This window comes from Gambusia affinis, linkage group LG20 (assembly GCF_019740435.1).
Source record: "Gambusia affinis linkage group LG20, SWU_Gaff_1.0, whole genome shotgun sequence".
Taxonomy (NCBI): Eukaryota; Metazoa; Chordata; class Actinopteri; order Cyprinodontiformes; family Poeciliidae; genus Gambusia; species Gambusia affinis.
Genome location: NC_057887.1, coordinates 13,429,938 through 13,451,061, shown reverse-complemented (window position 1 = coordinate 13,451,061; position 21,124 = coordinate 13,429,938). Strand labels below are relative to the sequence as shown.

The window sequence follows — 21,124 nt, the reverse complement described above, 5'->3', positions numbered from 1 at the left end:
TTACAAATTTTGCTTCTTTTTATATTGCTTTTCTCTACGTGTTTTCTGCTAGCTTTTTTGCATCCCTCTGTGTCTTTTCCCTTTTAAAAGTATCTCATATTTTTGTCTCTTTGTGCATGCGTTATTCCTGTTTGTGTATTTTTGAATATTTTTATGGAGATTTATAGTTTGTCAGGTTTTGTATTTTTCCATGTTTATTTTTGCATCAGTTGTAATACTTGTTTCTTCCGCTGTTTTGCTTTTCTAGTTATTTTGAATATACCTGACATTTTCAAGACTCTATAGTTGTGGTGCTTGCAGAGGAGTCTAAAAGTTTCCATGAGCTCAGAAAAAGTTTCAGAACAAGTTTGCTGGACAGATGAACTCATGACTCCTAGCTGATTTCTAGATTTTGCAAGCAGGGACAGGCTGCTGCGCCCACCCAACATAATCAGTTCATACATTCGATGTTTTAAAAAACTGTTGTTGTTTTCATGATTCATAGTTTGTGTATGCATTATGATTCATTTTTGGTTAAACAAAGTTAATCCAAGGGGGAAAGAACACACTGAAAACTAATATTCATCACCGGTTGTTTGATTGTTATCCAGACAAACTTGTCTGAGTGACTACAGTCTAACTTTGTCACTGAATACTTTGGGTGGGGCTCAGACTGTTTTGTTCAGTTGCTCCCATCCATTGGGACAAACATTTTTACCTTTATTTCCTTAAAATGGTAGAATTGTTGTTTTTAATAATGTTTTCCTTTCACATATATATATTTTTTATGACAAATACTCTCCCCTCTTTTAAAATTTTGCTCCATCTGCATTCAACATAAAAAGATATCCTGCAAGGTCCCAATAATTAAAATGCATTCTTGTCCTTAACTTGATTTTGGTTTTCTAGTTATTTTGGATGTACTTGTTATTTTCAAGACTCCCCAGAAGTAAGACTGGGAGTGACATTCCTGGTGTTGCAGTGCAGGACAACAGAAATACACCTTGCTGCAGATGAGGTGTGTCTAAGTGGGTGTGACTTCAAACTCGTTTCTAAACCAAGCTTGAATCTCTTTTCAGAGGACTCTCTGCCATCACACGATTGCCATATTACCTGAAGTAAGTGCTTTTATTTTAAAACATTTCTTCCATCTTTTTTTTATGTATCATGTTTATCAAACACTAAATATGCTCTAGTGGTAATACCTGGTGGAGTTTTTTGTGGCTCTTTGTGAATAGCTTTCTGTAATGTATGGTGTCCTGGCTGCTCTCTGCTTCAGCTTCTCATCTGAATTGTTTCCTTGTCATTCCTTGGCAGCCACCACCATGCCTGAGACTGCAGAGTCCCACTCCGTGACCCTCACCACTAACCGTAACTGCACCATCGAGATCACCAACATCAGTGCTATTTACTGTCTCGTCAATCCAAAGTAAGAACCTCTTAAAGACAGCCAGTAGTTTCCTTCATGATCTGCATCTTAAATACAACCAAACATTTGTTCATGGCTCATTGGATGTCTCATTTCTTGGGTTTTTCCGCTTTTTTTTTCTTTTTGCAATTTATTTTGCATTCCTTCTTTGTTTCAACTGTCTGTTGATTTACAAATCTGGGGTGTTTTCTCAGTTTTTCATATATTTGTGCATGTTTATTTTTTGTATCTATTTTTGATTAGTAAGTGAATTTGTGATTGTCTTGTTTTATATATATATATATATATATATATATATATATATATATATATATATATATAATGAGAATTTAGGATTTACCTTTCATTTTTCAGTTACATTCTTTGCTGGATTTCATTTCCAGTTTTTGCCTTCAATGTTATAATCTCACCGAGTTTAACTCCAATTTCTCTTTGAGGTGTGAGTGGTCACGTTTCCAACTTAAAGAGCTAGAATAGTTTTCCTATTACTCTTGATGAAATGGCTCATGACTTCTTTTCTATCCCTTTTAGGGTTCACATGGAAAGTGGCTTCCCATTCAACCCCCCGCAGCCCACTGTGCGCACCACCAAGACCGAGGTGTGCTCCTTCATCAAGGACGACAACACAGCGACCGGAGCCGCGGGCGTCCTGACCTACGAGCTGTTTAACATGCGTGACCACCGCTGCAGCGAGCTGATGGCCATCATGTTCTCTGTGCCATTCGACTACAACTTCTACAAGAACTGGCTGAGCGTGGGCATCTTCGAGCACACGCGCACCTGCGATAAGAAGCTGTTTGATACGATGTACAATGGAAAGGATTTCACCAACTTTTTGCGTCAAGAAGCCAATGGCTCCGGAATTGCCTTCCAGGGCAAGGATCTGGATGTGAGGGCCTGCATGTCTGATATTGGAAAGGCGATCGTCAAACTAGAGCTGTATGACAAAATGGGCAGATGAACTGTTTGCAATGCTGTCAAAATGAACAGCTCACATCATTTGAAAGCATTATAGTTGACATTCCTGATTGTTTATTCCTGTCATTATGAGTGCTTTATAAAAATAAAAGTAAAACATAACCTTATCTACTTCTTGTCTACTTTGCTTTGTCGACAGTCCTTTCTTCTTTGACAAAAAATTGCTAAACAAATGCAAGGTAGTACGTTAAAATCAGAAGCAGTGTGCAACACAGTTGTTTGACAGGATGACTGCAATGTATTATAAGGTGATCACCATGAAAACAAAACAAAGCAAAGAAAAACAAAGTAAGACACAAAAGAAAAGGGTGTGGTTTTCTAGTCTGAGAGGGAGTCACTGTGAGGCAAAATCAACAGTCTAGTACCTTGCCAAGAAATACAGTTAAAACAAGAAAGACTACATTCAGCTGCACCAATTTTCTGTGTGCATCGTTAGAAATACTTGATTGATGAAATCTGAAGATAGGGTGGAACACAGTTGGGAATCTGCTGTGGGTGGAGACACTGTGGGTTGTCTCACATTCCCCTGTAAGATTTACCTGAACACTGGAGTCTGGGATTCAAATACGGCATCGCACAAGCGAACAACACACCAGTGGCACAGACAGGTAAGCCCTTTTTGTTTCTTGAACTTACTGAGAAGTTGTTTTTTCTGGTCAGTGCATTGATTATTAGTAGCTGCATGTCTGTTTAATCTGTAGTTAAACACTTGAAAACAAAACAATGAGTGAATCAGCAGAGGCTTTGGCTGCCAACCTCAAAAGCAGAAGAAATGTCACCATAGAGATCACCAACCTTAGCAACAATTACTGCCTTGTTAACCCCAAGTAAGTGCATAGTAGGTACATTTAGCTTCCTACCCCTAAAATAATAATAATGTTTTTTTTTAAAAACAGATTTTTTTATGACTTTTGTTTCTGCAAAGGGTTTTCTTAGACAATGGCAGCGTCCACAGCCCTCCCCAGCCCACTGTTCGCCCACAGAAGACAGAAGTCTGCAACTTCTCCAAAGACAGTGGAAAAGCAACAGGTGCTGTAGGCGTGCTGACCTATGAGCTGTTTAGCCGATCAGTCAACAGTGCCAAAGAGGTTATAGCAATAATGTTCTCTGTGCCATACGACTACAACATCTACAAAAACTGGGTGGCTGTGGGAATTTACAATGTGGGTAAAGAATGCAATGAGAGCCTCTTCAAAGAGATGTACTACAACAAGGAGCAGAAAGGCTTTGTCCGGCAGGAGTCCAATGGCAGTGGGATCACCTTTGAGGGCAGCAACGTGGACATCAAGGCCACCATGTCCCCCATGGGCAGGGCCATAATGAAGTTGGAGATCTGGGACAAGCTTTTCAATCAAATGGCACAGTGTCCTTACTGATTGTATTAAAAATAGTTAATGTTAGACGTGGTCAGCTCTGTGTAAACCTGTGCTAATATTATACCTGTTCATTGCAATAAAAGAATAATTACTCAAAGCATCAGTTGTATTTATTGCTGTCAACAGGAGAAAGAAACAAACAAATAAACAAAAAATCAAGTTTAACAGGTTTGTTTCTGTCAACATAGTTCTCTCCAGTATATTTAAAAATATATAAACAATCAAATAAACAAATACTTTCAGTGTGAAAGTACATTTCCTCCAGTTGTGTTCTTTTTTAAAAAAATAAACTAAAATAAAATAAAATAAAGCCCTTTTAATAAGACAGTCAGAAGAGTCAATTGAAGGTAAATAATAAGGTGCCATCAATTTGAATGTTACGATGTTGTAGCTGCATCCAGACATGCCAAGAAATGGTTGCATGATCATAATTTTAATAAACGTGCAAATTTTGGGGCTAAAACAAGCAAAAACAAAAAAACTTTAGTTTTGGTTTGGAGTATGCAGTTTAAAACATGGATGACTGTTCAAGGTCAGAATTTATCATTTTAACGCCAAATGCTTAAAAACAAACAAACAAAAAACTATCATCCATTACCTCTTCAAATATTTGCTGCCTGTCTGTGACTAAATTACCCCTTTGTATTTCAAGAACAATAAAAATGTCAGGATACTCCTGCTTTATAATTTCCTTTAAGTAACACCTCAGTGCTACCATACTGAACTTTGAATGGTGCATGTTTTATTTTGAATGCACTCATATGTGCCTCTCTTCCAATAAAGAAAAAGAAAAACACAAAACTCATAATGTAGAAAAAAGGCTCACAGATAATGAAGTGGACTTTTTTTTTTTAAACAGAAAGTTTATTCATTCAACTATTCATTTTATAGGTAAGGTATAGTAAACTACAGAATTATATAAAAAAACAAATCTGAGTGAGAATGCTGTCACACATACAGCTCCGAGACTCCATCTAGTGGTAAGTTTGCAGAAGTCGTTTATAAGGCAGCAATTTTCCGTAAGAAAACAAACTGCAGCAAATTAAACATCTGACAAGGAGCTTGGATGGTTGGGACATCCCAGCTCCTTGTCTGAAGGACTTTGTGGCATCATTACAGGTGGAGCCACAGTGTCACAGGCAGTTGATGGAGTTCCTGACACTCAGTTAACAGTGAGTTTAAGTTACAAGACAGAATCAAAAAATGTCATATTAACATGAGCTAATATGAGGCATATCAGTTTGAGGTCTTCAGTTAAATAAAATTCAGATCAGAACAATAATTTTTACTAGCATGTAATCTGATTAACCACATTGTTCATTAAAAACACTGATGACTGTATTGAATCTGTCCTTCAGGTACATCTCAAGTGAGTTTAGAGACATCTGTTTCACATCATATCCCCTGTACTCTTTCTTAACCGTCTCGTCTATTGGAACAATCTCCTCTGTGCTGTTGGGGTCATTGCGTCCAATAGCAGCGAAGGTCGGAAAGACATCTTTCAGTGTGTCAGGAATACTCTGGTTGTAATTTGGGCAGCAGTATGCAGACCAGAGGTATTCTGGCACTGCCACTCGATTCTTCATCCAGTGCTCTTCTTTCTGATAGGGCATGATGCCTGTCACTATGTAGGCTTCTCCAAGGCAGTAGGTTGCCAAGGTCTTGTTGACAGTAAGTTCTAGAACTTCCCAGGGTCCATCATTAGACCATTTCTTCTGAGGAACCACATTGGTGAGGGTGAATGTGGCAGACCGGCACTGGTAGGTCTGGTGATGAAGACTAGGGTTTAGGTGGCCACGAGAGAAGCTGGAGTTAATGTAGTCCAGGTCCACTGCTTGGCTCTCCACGATGTTCATGTCAACTGGTCCAGGCAAGAAGGGGACCATGTTACCATCTGCTGAAGGGTAGGCTAACTGTTCATGAACCAAAAGGGGAAAATGTTTCAGAAAAATTACATGAATAAGACATATTTGAATGTGTAATTCAAATGTAAGTGAAGCTGAATTTTCTTTATCTGCTTTACTCCCTGATGATCCATTAATAGGGACTGTTGGAGATGCTTCTCATCTTGTTTCTGTCTTTGCTTTGTATCATATGACAATGTCACACTTTCTGCAGCTCCATATTACCTCTTACTGTTAAGGGTAGATACATGTTTGCTACTACCTCTAGAGATGGATCATTGGTGGGATGTTGATGGGTTGACTTCAACCCTCTCATTCTTTGTCAGGACCATTTTTTTGATTGTGAGTCAAAAAATGCACAGATCCTTTCAGAAGTGACCATAATATTGTTGAAAACACCAAGTTGATCAGCACAAATCACCAAGTGAGACAAAATTCAAAATTTTTATGTTCAGTTTTGCAATTACATCTGCATTTTTGCATTGCTCACAATGTCTGGATTGACTTATTCCATGGTCTAGATTCAACTTCTCAGAATGGTTGATATAAAACAACAGTTTAAAACAAGAAAAATAAAAATAAAGTAAAAGTTTATTTTTTTTTTTTACCATTCACTGACCAACAAAAAGTCCACTTTCCCTTTTTAAAATCAGGTTTTTTGTCTAAAGGTACTTATTTGAATTTGTCTTTTTGTTATTTGATTTTATTATCCAAATGATTTATCGATTCCAGCATCGTATTTATTTTGTTAAAAAAGGAAATGGCACCACACTAGTGTTTTTTGCTGATCAGGGTTTTTGTATAAAGTATCTCAGTAACTCACTTGTCTGTTTTCTGTTTTAGAATATTTTTATTATTTGGAAAAATAACTTTTATGTTTGGTAATAATTTCTGAGATTACTAAACCTCAAAATAATGTGCCATTTCACAAAATGAAAGTGTTATAGTTGAAATTTTAAGAAAAATCTAAAAAGAAGCTAATAAACTGAAGCAGAAAGCTTTAATTTATTAAAAAGTTAGAATTTTTAAAGGAAAGACTAGTAGCATTCTATGACAGAGTTTAGGGCCATTGTAGATAAAAGAACTAAACATTCAGTACAGCTGTTTAACAGAAAGAAAAATAGTACAGGCTTATTTGCATAAACTTGCTGACTGTGAAAACACAGCTATCACTTCTCCTTTTCCAGATGCATGTCTTATATCTCTTTAGATTCTGAAAAACACTGAAAATTATTAGCTAAGTGTACTAGAATTGGACCTTTAGAAACTAAAAAGAGAATTTTTTTGGCTTTTCAGATACGAGTTTTAAACTAGTAAACCAGGAGGCACCCGTTTCTCCTGTAAATAAAATCTTTGATACTTAGGGACACCACTTCTTGTACAGTATACAACTTCTCATCCTATCAAAATCAGAGAACTGAAAATGTGAGTTTGAACTTACTTACCTGTGGTTCATATTTCCAGGAAGCTTTGGGCCTTTTCCCAGTTGGGACAGAGTACAAATAAGCTGAAAACCACGCTGAACGGCGAGGTCGACTGTATAACGTGGCAAACTGGTACATGTTGTTGTAACGTTGGCAGATCGGAGTCCCAGCCAGGCCTTTGGGGGGCCAGGATTTGTAGAAAAATTGCAAGCAGGGTGTGAATTCCCCAACATCAGCTACAGAGGCAGAGATGGAGGCCAGAAGAAGCAGAGATGTGCACAAACCTGTCATTTTCATGTGCTTTCACACAGAGTCAGGAATCAACTAAGAGCATGTTCCTGTTTTACAAACACATGACCCCTGAATGAAAGCAGAAACAAGTTTCAAAATGACTTTCTCCAAATGCCTTTTTATTTGAACAGTTGTGAAAGTTATTTGTGCAAATGTCACTTTCCACAATAATAAAATGTTATTAGTAAGGACGTTAAAAAAATATATATATGGAGACTCCAAGAAGGTGCCTTATAAGGGTAGTATTTTGTAAAATCAACTTTTTTTGAGCTTTAAATTACGTTATAATGTTATTCTCTCACCAAAAATCTACCTGTGATGTTGCTTTGATTCTTCCTTCAATGCTTAAGAAATTTTTCAATTCGGACCTTGGGCTGCTTTGAGGTGCAGCTCCTCCTCTGAGCGGCAGTTTCCGCCTCACAGAGCATGCATCCTCGCGACTCCACACAGCCCGTTCAGACTCTAGTCAGCAGCAATTAGCGAGTACCTGACGCAACTACACACCCGCTAATCTCATTATATGCGCTACTTCTCAGCACAACGCTGGTAAAAACGTTGTTAAAAGATCAATAGAGGAGCAATGTTATGATGACTTCCTGAAGGCAGAGTTTCAGGAGGAGCAGGAGTTTTTAAAGAGACAGAGGCCCAATTTTAAGACATTGGATTACAAAGTCAAATATATATAGCATTTCAGTTTTGGTCCTCCATACATAGTTAGCTGATTGTGCTATAAAGTAGCACTTTGTGCCTGTACTGAAATTGTGCTATAAAGTAGCACTTTGTGCCTGTACTGAAATGCTTTGTGAAAGGAACATAGTGAGCACCTGACAGTGTACACGGACAAGTCAAATATGTTGTTAAAACAGTTTGGCACCCAGACTGATTGGATGTAGGTGTAATTTGTTCGGGAGATGTGGATTTAAACATACCTTGAATGCTATGACCACCTGTCGTAATGGAAATCCACCCCTTTCTAACTCTTGCTATCCTGGTGTACCTAGTGACAGTCTGTGACTTGGACGATCTATTCCTTTAAGACTGTTATACTGTACAGGTACTGAGTGTTGGGAGTTCTCTACCTTTACTCACCATTCTAATTACTTTGCAACTCCAAGAGTCAAATTTGTTCATCTAACACACCACTAAGCATTTTCTATTTTCTATTTTCCATTTTCTATTCAGGTGAAAACACTCATCCCTAATTGGTTCACAGTGCCCTCTGGTGTCCTGAAAATAACCTAACACTGTTTTTTCCCCCACATTCACCCAAACTTTCCTAGAATTAAAAGATAAGATGTATCATATAATTTCAGGTTTTAAAATATCCTGTAATCAGTTGGATAAAATGTAGAATTATTGGTTTTACTGTGACAAAATCAATGTGGTGGCTATTATTTTCTGTATTTTCTAAATAAATAGTAGTTTACTAAAAAAAAAGGAAAAAAAAGAAGGACATTTCTTTCTCATACGGTATGGAACTATGCTAGCATCTGTTAATAATTAAAGTTCCATAACGTTAGCAACTTTCAGAAATATTCTGGGAACATTTTGTTACCAACTGAAGAATAATTTCCTTTTTTGAAAAAGGGAATTTTTCAATAAGGAAAACCATAGCATTATTATGGAATCTGCTTTTTTTGTGAGCCTTTGATACTTGGTGGGCGGTTGCTCTTGGCGGAATGTTTTCTTTTCCTCGAATTCAAACTCACAGAGATGAACTTGAAGTCCAGTCCTCACATACCCCTCCCACATTTCTTATGTAACACAATAATCAGGACTTAAATTCTGCATAACACAGGCTCTGAGACCTTTTTGTCCTGAGAGAACAACACGTACATTTCCTCTGGTGTTTTAAAGCTGCGAGGTAGGATACAACACTTTCTTTACAGCATGTTAACATTACTCCTACAACAGATGAGATTCAGGATAGAGTTTCCTCTTTCTAACTTTCTGAAGATCAGACCTGCACACAGAAAAAATCTAATTGTTTTAAATGTAATAGTTTCATATCAAGTTTCTTGAGGACAGATTTTGAGATTAGAGACTAAACTAACACCAAGCATTAGTGAGAACATGTGTTCCACTGGACTTTGATTTATTGAGCAACTATTGTGTGTTTCCTTAGATTATGTGCCACATACAACCTCAAAGCTATGTCTGTTTTGTGTAAAAATCCGGATTTTGAAACTCACACTGAAACAAAATTAGAACTGCAACTTTCTTGGTACAAGTATGTCTGAAGGGTTTGAAAAACTGCAGCTGAGCTTTGTACGTAGGAGTCAAGGTTAAGGAAAACCATGCATTCCTACACTACTAAAATGTTTCTCATGCACAGCAAAAAAAAAAAAAAAGCATTCTAATAATTTCCAGATGTCCATTGATCTTTCTCAGTTCTACAGTGTAATTGTTCATTTAATATATTATACACTGTTAGTTTTGACTAATTTGTGCAGTGCTTTTAAAAAGTACCGTATTCATACCACTTGAAATTTTCCGTATTTTATTATACCAAACACCAAAAGCTTTAATGTATTTCAGTGGGATTACGGTCTAAAAAGTTGGTTTCTATTTGTATTCAGCCCCCTAGACTTTTTGTCTGATGGTCTGTGGGGGAATGTTTCTATCACCTTTGCACACCTGGCCAATCAGTGACTGACAGTCTTCTGATGCCACCTTTTCAGCCCGACTCTGCATGAACTCTGCAGCGAAGCAGGTTCTAAAAAAAGCCGGTGACATGTAGACATTATTAATGGAAAACCCCTTTAACCCATAGAGAGCTGAGTTGAGCTACACTGACTAGGGGCTAGTGGAAAAGGGCCACATGATGCTGTTTGTTCACAAGTGTTCTCTACACATCTGAAGCACTCATTGAACAGCTGAATTATTACTGATATAATTGCACAGATGTAATTGTATGCAATTGTATTTGGAGGTATTAGAGTAAATAGGACTAGAGACACACTCTTGCCACTTTTTTTGTCTTGGGAAAAAATGAAAAATGATTAATTCTTTTTGTTCAACTTCAGTTATGTAATATTTTGTGTTGATCTATCACATTTTATACAAATATAAATACATTAGTGATTATAGAATAATTGATAAGCACAAAGACATCTTTGCTGTAACACTTTGAGGCTGGTTAGTCAAACACCCTTAAATGTCTTTCTCTTTTTACCTTAACACTTTCAAGTAGCACAAACAGAAGGAACGTCTTCTTCTGTCTTCTTTGCTAAAGGATTAATGTTTAAAACTGTACATTCACTGTGGTATGCTTTCTCTAAATTCTAATATGTGACTATCTTCTTCAGGGCTTTTCAATGGGGAGTCTTCAAGGAGTGTCTCTTTTTCTGGTGCTGAGTGTGCTCCTCCTCACTGGTACCAGTGTCCAGGCAGGGAAGATTATGGTGTTCCCAGTGGATGGCAGCCACTGGGTCAACATGAACCTACTGATCCAAAACCTTCATGCTAAGGGCCATGAGGTCACTGTTGTTCGAACAGCGACTAGTTGGTATGTCAAAGAATCAGCGCCACATTATCGCACCATTACTGTCACACTGCCACAGGCCATCGTCATTGAAAAGGAGGACTTCTTTGTGAACTTTCTCATAAAAATGCTGGAAATAAAGAAGGAAGGTTCATTAACTGGTTTTGTTAAGTTTTACTGGGAGATGCTGAATGCACTGTCAGACATTCACAAACAGGCCAGCTTATTGGGAGTGGAAATGTTTGAAAACAAGACTCTCATGCAGAGTATTCGGGATACTCAGTTTGATGTGGTCCTGGTTGATCCAGGTTTACCTGTTGGAGTTCTGGTGGCTCATGAACTAAAGCTGCCAATAGTTTATAATGTGAGATGGATCACCAGTGGAGAAGGCCATTTTGTTGTGGCTCCTTCTCCAACTTCATATGTTCCAACTTCCGCACACGCTGTGACCGACAAGATGACATTTATCGAAAGAACCAAAAATACATTGTTCTATTTCCTAAACACATGCATTGACAAGTTTATTGTGTGCCCTCACTATGATAGACTGGTGTACAAGTACTTTGGTCCTGACGTGAAGTTTTATCACCTTCTTCAAGGTGCAGACATCTGGCTCATGAGGGTAGACTTTGTCTTTGAATTCCCCAGGCCTACTATGCCAAATATTGCCTACATTGGTGGATTTCAGTGCAAGCCATCCAAGCCTTTATCCAAAGAGCTGGAAGAGTTTGTTCAGAGTTCAGGTGAGCATGGTGTTCTCCTGATGTCTCTGGGTACACTGGTTAAAGGTCTGCCAACAGACATCACCTCAGAAATAGCTGCTGCTTTTGCCCAGCTTCCTCAGAAAGTCATATGGAGGCATGTTGGTGAGCGACCCAGCAACTTAGGCAACAATACCCTTTTGGTTAAGTGGATGCCACAGAACGACCTGTTGGGTCATCCAAAGACTAAAGCTTTTGTGGCCCACGGCGGCACTAACGGTGTCTACGAGTCCATCTACCATGGAGTGCCCATCATCGGCATCCCCCTTCTGTTTGACCAGTTTGAAAACATCCTGAGACTGGAAGCGCGAGGAGCAGCGAGGATGGTGGATGCAACACAGCTCACGCGACAGAACTTCCTGGAAGCAGTGCAAAATGTCATTAACAATCCCTCCTACAGAAAGAACATGAAGCGCCTGTCCACACTTCATCGGGATAAGCCAATGCATCCTTTGGATACTGCAGTGTACTGGATAGAGTTTGTTATGAGGCACAAAGGAGCGGCACATTTACGAACAGAGTCTTATAAGATGCCTTGGTATTCTTATTATTCTGTGGATGTTTTTGTCTTCTTGTTGGCAATTTTTATGATGCTGACAGCTGCTGTGGTAGGTTTCATACGATTCCTCTGCTTTCAGTTGAGCAGGAAGAGAAAATCTAAGCAAGAGTAAGTCAGAGGTCTGAAACAGAAGGCTGTTTATTTAACTTGACTTGGATCAGTGATGTAACTAACGTAAGAATACACTTTTGCATTTCCAGGTTTCCCATATAAAAATTATCTACTAAAAATTATTTTAGTATTTTAGGCAAATACTAAAATGATTGAATCAATTCTCAAATATGCAAAATCTCACAATAGATCCAAGAATGTCATTATTTATTGTTTCTTATTGTAGGGAGAGAAGCAGTAGAACATCATAGAAATGAAATGAACTTCTGTAGTCAGTTATCATCTTATTGACAGCCAAAAATGTGGCATTTTGCTGCTCTAGAGCATCCAGGGAGTTTTAACATAGGCAAGGTAGAAAAGAACAATGACCTTGGAGAAGCAATTGTTTATGCCCAATAATGAAGACTTGTAGGGCAATTTCCAGAATAATTATTCCAAAGTTGGCAGAGCTCGCACAAATCTCCAGTGAGGTTTGATTGGGCAGCAATGAGTGCGATATCTTCTATGCCCCACACAAATAAAAACTGGCAAGTAAGTGAACAGGATCCCCCCACCCATTTATTCATTCATTTTACTTTTTTCCACTTCCTGTCAGCCCTCTCCAATTTTGTCTACTATTAGTGCCTGTTCCCCACTGCTTCATTGTTGGGCCAATGTAACTGCTGTTTGATATCGCTATGGTGTTATAAAAATTGGAATCAAATGTTCATCAGAAAAAATACTGTCAGATCTCAGCGAATTTGTCAAACGTTTAGACTGTGAAATGTTCAGGAAATTTAGAAAGCACTCAAAACCTCTTGCAGGCTTTGTTTAGCATATTAAATAATGGATTTCATGAGAGGACAAAAAGAAAAACATTGAAGAACTACGACTTGTTTGAATTGGTTGAAAGAGAAAACCTTTTCTCTTAGAAGAGAACATCGTCGAACAAGTTGCACCAATTTGAACTACAACACTTCTGGACCAGTGTTTTACAAACACGGGCAGAATTTAATCTGTTGTGTTCTTTTCTTTTTGTACACTGAACTTGAACAAACTTGAATGACCAGCTATCTCCTGAATTGTAAACACCTAAAACTGACAAATTTTCCCTGCATTAGAATGTCTTGTACTGACATTTTACTACAGTGTCATGGGGAAATGTCATGTCCAGTACTGCAACAGTAGTATGGAACTACTGTTGCAGTTCCATAACTACAACACTAGTTATTATATAACTGCTGTTGCAGAAACTCTTTCGCAACAGTAGTTGCAGTTATGAAACTGTAACTATATGGACTACTGTCCATAACTACTGACCATAAGTTATGGAACTGTAACTACTGATGCAGTTCCATAACAATCCACTAACAAATGCTACTTAATTCTGTGTTAGAAACATTTGCTTTACAATCAATGACAGTATTATTGTACAGTCACAGCTGCCTTGATGTTTTAAGTGATTTACTTTATTAATCAAATTGTGAGCAAGCTGGTAATACTTAATACATTCATTAAATAAAAACTGTGCAATTCTTTATAGTGTAATTTTGTAACTGTTTTACAGCATACTCACCATCAACAATATATGCCTGACATTTAAGCATTGACATAAAACAGAAACAAATCAGATTTGCTGTCTGTGTCTTTATTTATATATCTATTTAATTCCTAATGTTTTTAGTCCTGTTGTAACTTTAGGTATCAAAAAGTTCAATCACGTTAATGTTGAAATAAACTGTCATTTTTATAGTATTAATAAGAGCACCTGCTTCTCTGCCTTTAATTTTGAAGTACGTTTTATTAATTTTATCCAGAAGGTGGCAGTGTCCCATTTCACATCAGGTGTCATCAAAACTGAGTTCTTTTAGATGTGCTCCTGCTCCATTACACCTTGTTTACCTGACCGAATTACCTCCTCAGCATATTAGTATATATTTTTGGAAAACCCACCAAAACACATTTTCAAGATAGAGTGTAAATAGATCAAATTAGGTTGTTTTGGGAGAGCTGAAACAGGGGCTAGGTGCTGTTCAAGCAACAACTGCTGTTGTTACATATCGTCTACATAAACAAAAAAACACTATTGATGAAAGGTTCTTATCTTGGTCAGCTATGTGTCCCTGATGACTCGATAAATTTTTAGCCACCAGAAATCCAAAGCTTTGATGGACAGTGCATCTCAGAGAAGCATAGGTGTGAAAATGGAAATTGTGGTTGTTTGAACCTGACCTGCTTTAATATAATAAATATAATTTTATTTATCAGATTTAGAGTGTGCTCATTTGATCAGTTTCATCTTTTGTCACCAGCAGGAACTTGACACAATTTTCACATTGCACATCAACAATAAAACAAAATGAAATAATTTTGTATGTTTTATTTTCAAAAAGAAAACAGCAATAGTTTACAATGAATTTGTCTTTTTACATTCGACTTTCAAAGATTTGATGCAAGATTTACTTACAGTGTTGTTTAGCAAGGCTGAGGTTGTCAGTGTGTGACTGTACTGTTTCTGGTTCAGAGAAGAAATTGATCAACACTATTCTGCCATGCTAATTTGTTTGTATGCATTTACGTTTGTCTCTTTTTGCTTCTAAGTTTTTCTTTTTAACTAAAAAGATTAGTCGAATACTTAGACTTTAATCGGAGCTTTTAGGTAGGTAAAAATACATGTGTAAAACACTAATTTGGAGTAACATGGAGTTATCATAGTTTCAATAGACTGAACTTATTTCAGGGAACAAAACAATCTAAATTACAAGACTTTCCAGTTGATTATGTACACAAAAAAAGTGTGGCATTTGGGCTTCCAAGTCAAAACTTTGTAGAAAGTAATACAGTTGATACAGAAATCTTTCACCCATTTTTTTTTCATTGCGAAACAGCATGACCTCCGTCAGATTTAAGCCTGAACTTTGATGTGGCCATTCTAGCTAATGATTAAGACTTCATCATTAAGCTCAGTTGTACCCCGGGCTATGTGTTCAGGAGCTCTGCCCTGCTGAAAAATGAACATCATCTCTGGTTGTCTTTTCCTATTTATACCAGCCATCTATCCTACCAAATTACATGTGTCTGCTGAAATAAACACATTCCTAAACCGTACGTTTGGGAATGCACTGGATTTTATTCAGAGATATCATAGTAAACAGGGTTTAATACAAATGCTTGCCACACTTTTCAAATTGTCATTTGTAAAGAATTAAAAGAAATATGTATCATTTACCCTTGACATTACATAAACAGCAAAAAAATATAAAGAAGTCCAAAAGATTTAGAGGATTTTTGCAATGCATACTTCATTATACTTCGTTATTGTTCACTAAAGCAGAAAACAAGAGAGGGCACTAAAACACAGATATCCTTTTCCCTGATAGCCACAAATTGGAGAATATTTTCAAGAGGACAACTCATTAAACATACAAATGTTTGTTTAATGAGTTTTACAGTGTTTGTATTTTTTGCGTTTACTCATGTTACTCCTCGGGCTTAACCTCTAGAACCCTAGAGGTTCCACCGGTGGGTCCGTCGGGTTTTTGAGGTTAAGAATATATGGTTCAGGTTGTTTCCTGACCTTTAAATTCAAAGAGCAGTCTAAACCGACCTAAATATAAATACTGCCTGACAACAACTGCAGAATTTCCTCTGATTATTACTGTTCTGATTTTAACCCTTACTTCCTATTTGTTGCTATGGTGCTTTATTTCAGATATCATTGATGTTTGTTACACCAATCGTCCATTAGCATCAAAATTTTAATTTGGCTGTTTGTCCAGCATGTAAAGCACATTGACAAAAAAGCTGAATTAGACTTTGACTATCCTCTTTATTTTCTCTCTAGGGTGGGGAAGATTGAGCCTTTCCAAATTATTTAGAATAAATTGCACAGGAACATCAGGTTCAAGTTTTAAAAGCTACTCAGAAAAACAAAAAAAATAAAAAAATTTGTAAATAAAATGAGAAATTGAAAATTACTTGGAGAACCTTTACATATCTGCTATTGAATGCTTCACACATGGTAAGTTAGGGATATTTTCTCCATAACTGGATTTTTTTTTTTTTTTACAGCTTTTGTATTGTTTTTGTCAACATAAATTCAGACATGTCAATAATGCTTAAATGGACTTGTATATGTAGCTTTAAAACTGTTAAAACTGTATAGCATGGACTCAAATAAGTGAGTGAGCACCCTCTAGTGATACATATAGAAAATATCAGTCTTTACTTGTTTTTTATAAATCAAAAATTTAAAATTTTTCATCATTTTCAGAAAGTATTTGTTTATGAGAATTAGTATTTTTAATGTTGCTTTTATTGCTTAGTGTGTGGTCTTGATACTTCAATAAGACTGTTTTAAAAATAATACTTATGCATCACGTTAATCATTCAGCCTTAAAAGCAAAACAGATTCTGAGATGTTGCTTCATATACTTTTTAAAAAGCAGAAAGTAATTATGTTTTAGATAAAACCAGGAGAGCTAAAGTATTCTTTTTTCTTTTCATCCATCTGCTCCTGTAAGACATTTTACACAGCACACTTTTTTGCAGAAATGAATCCATGAATCAAAGAATCTTCAGCCTAAAGCTTTGGTGGCCAAAATGTTCAAAGCTAAGTCATTTTTTTATTAATATGGGCCAGTAAGTTCCTAACTTTTCCAAAGTACCAGACAAACCAGGACAGGGATAAAGCTCACTTCGATGATGGTGAGTGCCACCACCAGGCTGGTAGGGGCATCTTTGAGCAGCTCTTCTATCTCCGTGCAGTTCTGGAAGTAGGTGGAGTGGATGTAGACGAAGAAGTCTTGGACATCAGTATTTGGAAAATAGCAGTCAGATAACCCAGTCACAAGCTCCACACATACCGTCAAATTGTTGTAGATTCTGCAGCAGATAAAAAATTAATTATTGTGTTAGATGGGTATTTTATTAATAATAAGGGAACAGAATAGAAATTCTCTGTGTCCATGGTGTGACAGGAAAAAAACAGGCTTGTTGCTTTCCAGCAGGTGTTGCATGTTTAGCTACAAAAAAGTAGAACAGAAGAACATATGATGGTTATATACCAAAATATTCAAAAAGACAAACCAAAATTTAAAGAAAAGACATGGCACAAATAGAAATGACAGAGCACCGCAAAAAACAAAAAAGTTTTTGCTGTAGAAAACGTGATTTTTTTTTTCTCCAGTTTATTTTTAGAAACTTTCCAGTTTATTTCTATAAACTGGAAAGGCCATCAGAATTAAAACGTATTTATATATGCATGTATTCATTAAGCGGTTGCATGGAGAAAGTTGTTTACTTTTTGGGTAAGGCACCTTCCTTCCACAGATTTAAAATGAGACCGTTAAGTGAATTGGCTCCTCTAAATTATCCTTGGGCCTGAGTGTATGAATGGTCTATGCAGCGATGGACAATGAATGGATACTGTGTCTGTTTTGGGACAGCACTAAATTAACATTAACCCTCATAGATGCTTTTCTGACTACTTGGACTGATTTAGCTTTCTGTTGAGACACTTATGTTATATCTCAACAACTGAAACTTCTCAACTAAACCATGAAGCTCTATGATATTGTGGCACAGCAAGCATAACTAAAACTGCTGTGGTTAAGCTATTTCCTGATGGTGCATAAACAGAGCAGAAGATTGAAACTGGGGGCTGGGTGACTGAAGGAGGAAACTATTTGTTAAGCAGGAAGAGGAGGAACTTCCTTAGACTCAGTTCTAATGATGGATATTTCCCAGTAGAACTGAACCAACAAACCAAAGCTCCATGAACACCCACACCAGTACTTTCAGTCCACTTTATGAGTGTCCAGTCCTTTCACAATTCCTGGGTAAAAGTTCCAACAAATTTGAATTATGGTTGAATTGCATAGTTGTTAGCTCTTTCCACAAACCAGCTGTGAATAAACTGAGAAGGATTTTGCAGTTCACGATGTCTTGAGTTTGAGTGTTTGTCTCTCAACATGTAGCTACTCTACGCTTTTCAGTTTCAATAAATTTGAATATATTTGTGAATTTAAAAAGGTGTAAATACTGGAAATATCTAGCAAAACCACAGTCAATGTTTTTTTGCATATAATGAGCATGCCTGTTTGCAGTTACCTCTCTTACTTCAGTTTATTGTAACTTTGAACAGTGAAGTGTTTTGTTGTTGTGATTTTTGAAGGGGCCAAAAATGCTGCTAACAAATTATAAAGGATGGTAGACAGCTTGAATTGGAGCAGAAACTGCATGGCCGAATGCTGAGGTGGGGGTGAATAAGATTGTGGTGCTCTTAGAGTATAAAGATGCTGAAGTTAGATGAACATCAACTTCAAATGTATGGTCCATATCTGTGTTATTTTGTAGTAGATCCCTTTGGGATCATCTTTAAATTCTGTGATTTACACATGTTTTTTTTGTTGTTTTTTTTACGCAATCAATTGAAAGGTCCAGACACAAAATGTGTGGGGGATCAAAGTCAATTTATCAGTATTACAATCCTGATCCTCCTCGGACCAATAAAACTGTCACCTGCTAGGAGTAACAAGAGATTTCACACCAACTGTGACGTAATACAAAGCACAACAAACAGTAGCTGCTGCAGCAAGCCTGCTGGTGAACACCAGGTGAAGAAATACTATCCTTCTATGCTGCATGTCAGAGCTGAGAAATATGTCGATCAGCAGAATTAGGTGCAGACCTGAAAGCATACGAGGCACATAATCTCCGTGGAACAACTCATAAGATGTAGGAGGTTTGAGTGCTTGTTGTGGTTGTGAAATATGATCCAAACCCATATACTGTACTGTATATGTGCAAATTTGAGATAGTCAAATTGACTATGCCAAATTCAGCATCTGCAGATACACAGATATATACAAATTTGGCAGTCACTATGACATGTCTTCTTACTTTTGCATGGACAAAGACATTTCAAGATTTTCTGTTGTTTATATGAGGAAGGGGTAAATTCAAAAATACAAACAACAAAACCATTTTGTAATTGCCAATTGTGTATTCACCTAGAAAATTACATAAAATAAACTGAGAATTAAAGCCAATTTTAACAACAAAATATTACAATTTTTTTGCAAAAATAACAACAACAACAACAACAACAAAAAACAATGTTCAAGCATTGTTTTTGTTTAGTCTCCATGGCATGGACCGACATAGGTGTCATTGAGTAGGTGGAAATAAATATCTATGAAAGGACTCAAAACTCTTTTGACATACCTGATAATGTGTTTCAGGACACACCAGTCATTTTTGTGGATACCATGCATTTCTGCATGAAAACGTTTACCACAGTACTGGTGAAAGAGCTGTATCAGCTCACCCCGGTGGCAGTGTTTAAATGGCATTTCATTCTCTTGGTCCTGGAAATGTTCTGCAGGAAAACAAAAAACTATTACAGACATACTCTTGCCAATCAGATAGCCATAGGTTAATTTAAAGTGCTCAAAACTGCACCAAAGAATGAACATTTTGCTGGATGATTTGGAGGATATCCTGCAGTCTTTTGAAAGGTCAAGCTTGGTGACCTTTTATTGCTAATATTTTAATTCATTAAAGTGAGATTGTCCTTAACGGTCCTCTACTCACCATTATCCTCTGTGATAATTAAAGATGTGTTGGTCTTTTCCAGTTCATCCTCAATGTCTTTCAGCTTGTCTTTGTACAAATCCGTTGCCTTATTGTTTGGGTTTGTTGTACCTGAAAGAAATAATTTTGCTTTACTGAGCAGTAATTATATGTCTTGCTAAAATAATTTGCTTTGCTCTTTGTCTGGGCTTTCTTTGGCTTATCTTTAAAATGTATCTTCTTTAGGCTGATCACAGTCATTTTCCTTGCTTTTGCAAGGAGATTTTTCTTTATCTAACTTTACTGAAGATAAACGTTCAGAGAAATACTTTTTCTTCTGTGACCTTTTTGTAAATTAAACTCACTAACTAGAGATGGAGAAGTTTCATTTTTATAATAATCAGCATATTTTGTCAACTTATTTGATAAAGCAAAATGCTCATAAGCTCTGAGTAATAAAGAAAACGAATAGTTTCAATAGCAGTGTCTGAACAAATTGAATTTCCTAATGCATTTTTTTGCCATCTTTTTCTTTTTCATTTTTTTTCCAATATTCATTTTTAGATAATATTCCAATCTGTGCTGTTGAAATCTGAGTCAAAATTGAATTGCCTTGATTAAGATAAATTTTCCACAGTCCATTAGAAACAGAACGTTGTAATGTTCTACCAGCACATTAAACCAACTTACTTTATTTTATAAAGGAAAAAAAGGGAATTGATTCACAATTATTAGAATCATTAACTGCTTTCATTATATTAAGCAGCTAATGATCCAATTTATTTATTGTTTCCAAGACAAAAAAAAAATAGAAACTTCATCTGCTGTTCTCAGATGGAAACAGCAGTTAATCAATATAATTAATAGCATATTGAAAAATCTTTGAGCAATTCAAACCAAAGCATAGAAGGCAATGTGTGAAGACACTGAATGTTTGGTTATTCAGCTCACCGGTAATGGTGACTTGTTGTGACACGGCAACACCTGCAAACACACAAGTTAAGTTCTAAACATCATCCATATTAATATTTTTACCTTTTATAAGTGCCTACCCCAAAGGGAGAAAAAAACCCCAACTAACTCCTGTTATAAGAAGCTAAACAAACATGCAAAAAAATCAGGGTATGCAATCCTAACCAGTGTTGTTAAATCATACGCTTACGGAGAATGACGACAGGTAAGAGAAGGTAGGAGATCATGGTGGCCAGAGATGATCCAAGCAGCAAGAATCTTTGAGGTCGATCTGTGACCTAAGGAGACACTGAGGCTAAATG

The 21,124-nt window shown here is 36.7% G+C and overlaps 5 protein-coding genes across 13 annotated transcripts; 3 read left to right on the top strand and 2 right to left on the bottom strand.

Annotated features, from left to right (window-relative positions):
- Positions 1-982: 982 nt before the first annotated feature.
- Positions 983-2,493, top strand: LOC122822697 (DELTA-stichotoxin-Hmg2b-like). Its single transcript, XM_044101522.1, has 3 exons — positions 983-1,097; positions 1,297-1,408; positions 1,940-2,493. The coding sequence occupies exons 2-3, from the start codon at positions 1,305-1,307 to the stop codon at positions 2,367-2,369; spliced, it is 534 nt and encodes a 177-aa protein (XP_043957457.1). The 5' UTR covers positions 983-1,097; positions 1,297-1,304; the 3' UTR covers positions 2,370-2,493.
- A 351-nt stretch (positions 2,494-2,844) lies between these two features.
- LOC122822696 (DELTA-stichotoxin-Hcr4a-like) lies at positions 2,845-3,860 on the top strand. Its single transcript, XM_044101521.1, has 3 exons — positions 2,845-2,994; positions 3,088-3,213; positions 3,312-3,860. Exons 2-3 carry the CDS (start codon positions 3,110-3,112, stop codon positions 3,760-3,762), a joined length of 555 nt encoding a protein of 184 aa, XP_043957456.1. The 5' UTR covers positions 2,845-2,994; positions 3,088-3,109; the 3' UTR covers positions 3,763-3,860.
- A 444-nt stretch (positions 3,861-4,304) lies between these two features.
- Positions 4,305-8,567, bottom strand: LOC122822695 (endonuclease domain-containing 1 protein-like). Of its 9 annotated transcripts, none has more exons than XM_044101515.1 (4): positions 8,311-8,566; positions 7,375-7,450; positions 7,112-7,266; positions 4,305-5,675 (listed from the first exon to the last, which is right to left on the bottom strand). In XM_044101515.1, the coding sequence occupies exons 2-4, from the start codon at positions 7,385-7,387 to the stop codon at positions 5,067-5,069; spliced, it is 777 nt and encodes a 258-aa protein (XP_043957450.1). In that variant the 5' UTR covers positions 7,388-7,450; positions 8,311-8,566; the 3' UTR covers positions 4,305-5,066. The 9 variants fall into 9 exon arrangements, with proteins under 9 accessions (XP_043957450.1, XP_043957451.1, XP_043957446.1 ...); XM_044101516.1 differs by having other exon boundaries at positions 8,471-8,550; XM_044101511.1 differs by having other exon boundaries at positions 7,112-7,450; positions 8,311-8,567.
- A 538-nt stretch (positions 8,568-9,105) lies between these two features.
- LOC122822693 (UDP-glucuronosyltransferase 2A3-like) lies at positions 9,106-13,907 on the top strand. Its single transcript, XM_044101508.1, has 2 exons — positions 9,106-9,245; positions 10,690-13,907. Exon 2 carries the CDS (start codon positions 10,699-10,701, stop codon positions 12,295-12,297), a length of 1,599 nt encoding a protein of 532 aa, XP_043957443.1. The 5' UTR covers positions 9,106-9,245; positions 10,690-10,698; the 3' UTR covers positions 12,298-13,907.
- Positions 13,908-14,640: 733 nt separating this feature from the next.
- Positions 14,641-21,124, bottom strand: LOC122822694 (receptor activity-modifying protein 1-like). The gene is made up of 5 exons (XM_044101509.1): positions 21,013-21,124; positions 20,802-20,834; positions 19,872-19,982; positions 19,503-19,656; positions 14,641-17,159 (listed from the first exon to the last, which is right to left on the bottom strand). Exons 1-5 carry the CDS (start codon positions 21,047-21,049, stop codon positions 16,925-16,927), a joined length of 570 nt encoding a protein of 189 aa, XP_043957444.1. The 5' UTR covers positions 21,050-21,124; the 3' UTR covers positions 14,641-16,924.

Excerpts from the sequence above, each read along its gene's own strand:
- LOC122822697 (XM_044101522.1), top strand. The coding sequence starts at position 1,305 with ATGCCTGAGACTGCAGAGTCCCACTCCGTGACCCTCACCACTAACCGT. Across the intron at positions 1,409-1,939 it reads TACTGTCTCGTCAATCCAAA|GGTTCACATGGAAAGTGGCT; the intron begins GTAAGAACCTCT and ends TATCCCTTTTAG.
- LOC122822696 (XM_044101521.1), top strand. The coding sequence starts at position 3,110 with ATGAGTGAATCAGCAGAGGCTTTGGCTGCCAACCTCAAAAGCAGAAGA. Across the intron at positions 3,214-3,311 it reads TACTGCCTTGTTAACCCCAA|GGTTTTCTTAGACAATGGCA; the intron begins GTAAGTGCATAG and ends GTTTCTGCAAAG.
- LOC122822695 (XM_044101511.1), bottom strand. The coding sequence starts at position 7,387 with ATGAAAATGACAGGTTTGTGCACATCTCTGCTTCTTCTGGCCTCCATC. Across the intron at positions 5,676-7,111 it reads CCTGGAAATATGAACCACAG|TTAGCCTACCCTTCAGCAGA; the intron begins GTAAGTAAGTTC and ends GTTCATGAACAG.
- LOC122822693 (XM_044101508.1), top strand. The coding sequence starts at position 10,699 with ATGGGGAGTCTTCAAGGAGTGTCTCTTTTTCTGGTGCTGAGTGTGCTC.
- LOC122822694 (XM_044101509.1), bottom strand. The coding sequence starts at position 21,049 with ATGATCTCCTACCTTCTCTTACCTGTCGTCATTCTCC. Across the intron at positions 20,835-21,012 it reads CTTACCTGTCGTCATTCTCC|GTGTTGCCGTGTCACAACAA; the intron begins GTAAGCGTATGA and ends GTGTGTTTGCAG. Across the intron at positions 17,160-19,502 it reads GTCCTGAAACACATTATCAG|AATCTACAACAATTTGACGG; the intron begins GTATGTCAAAAG and ends TATCTGCTGCAG.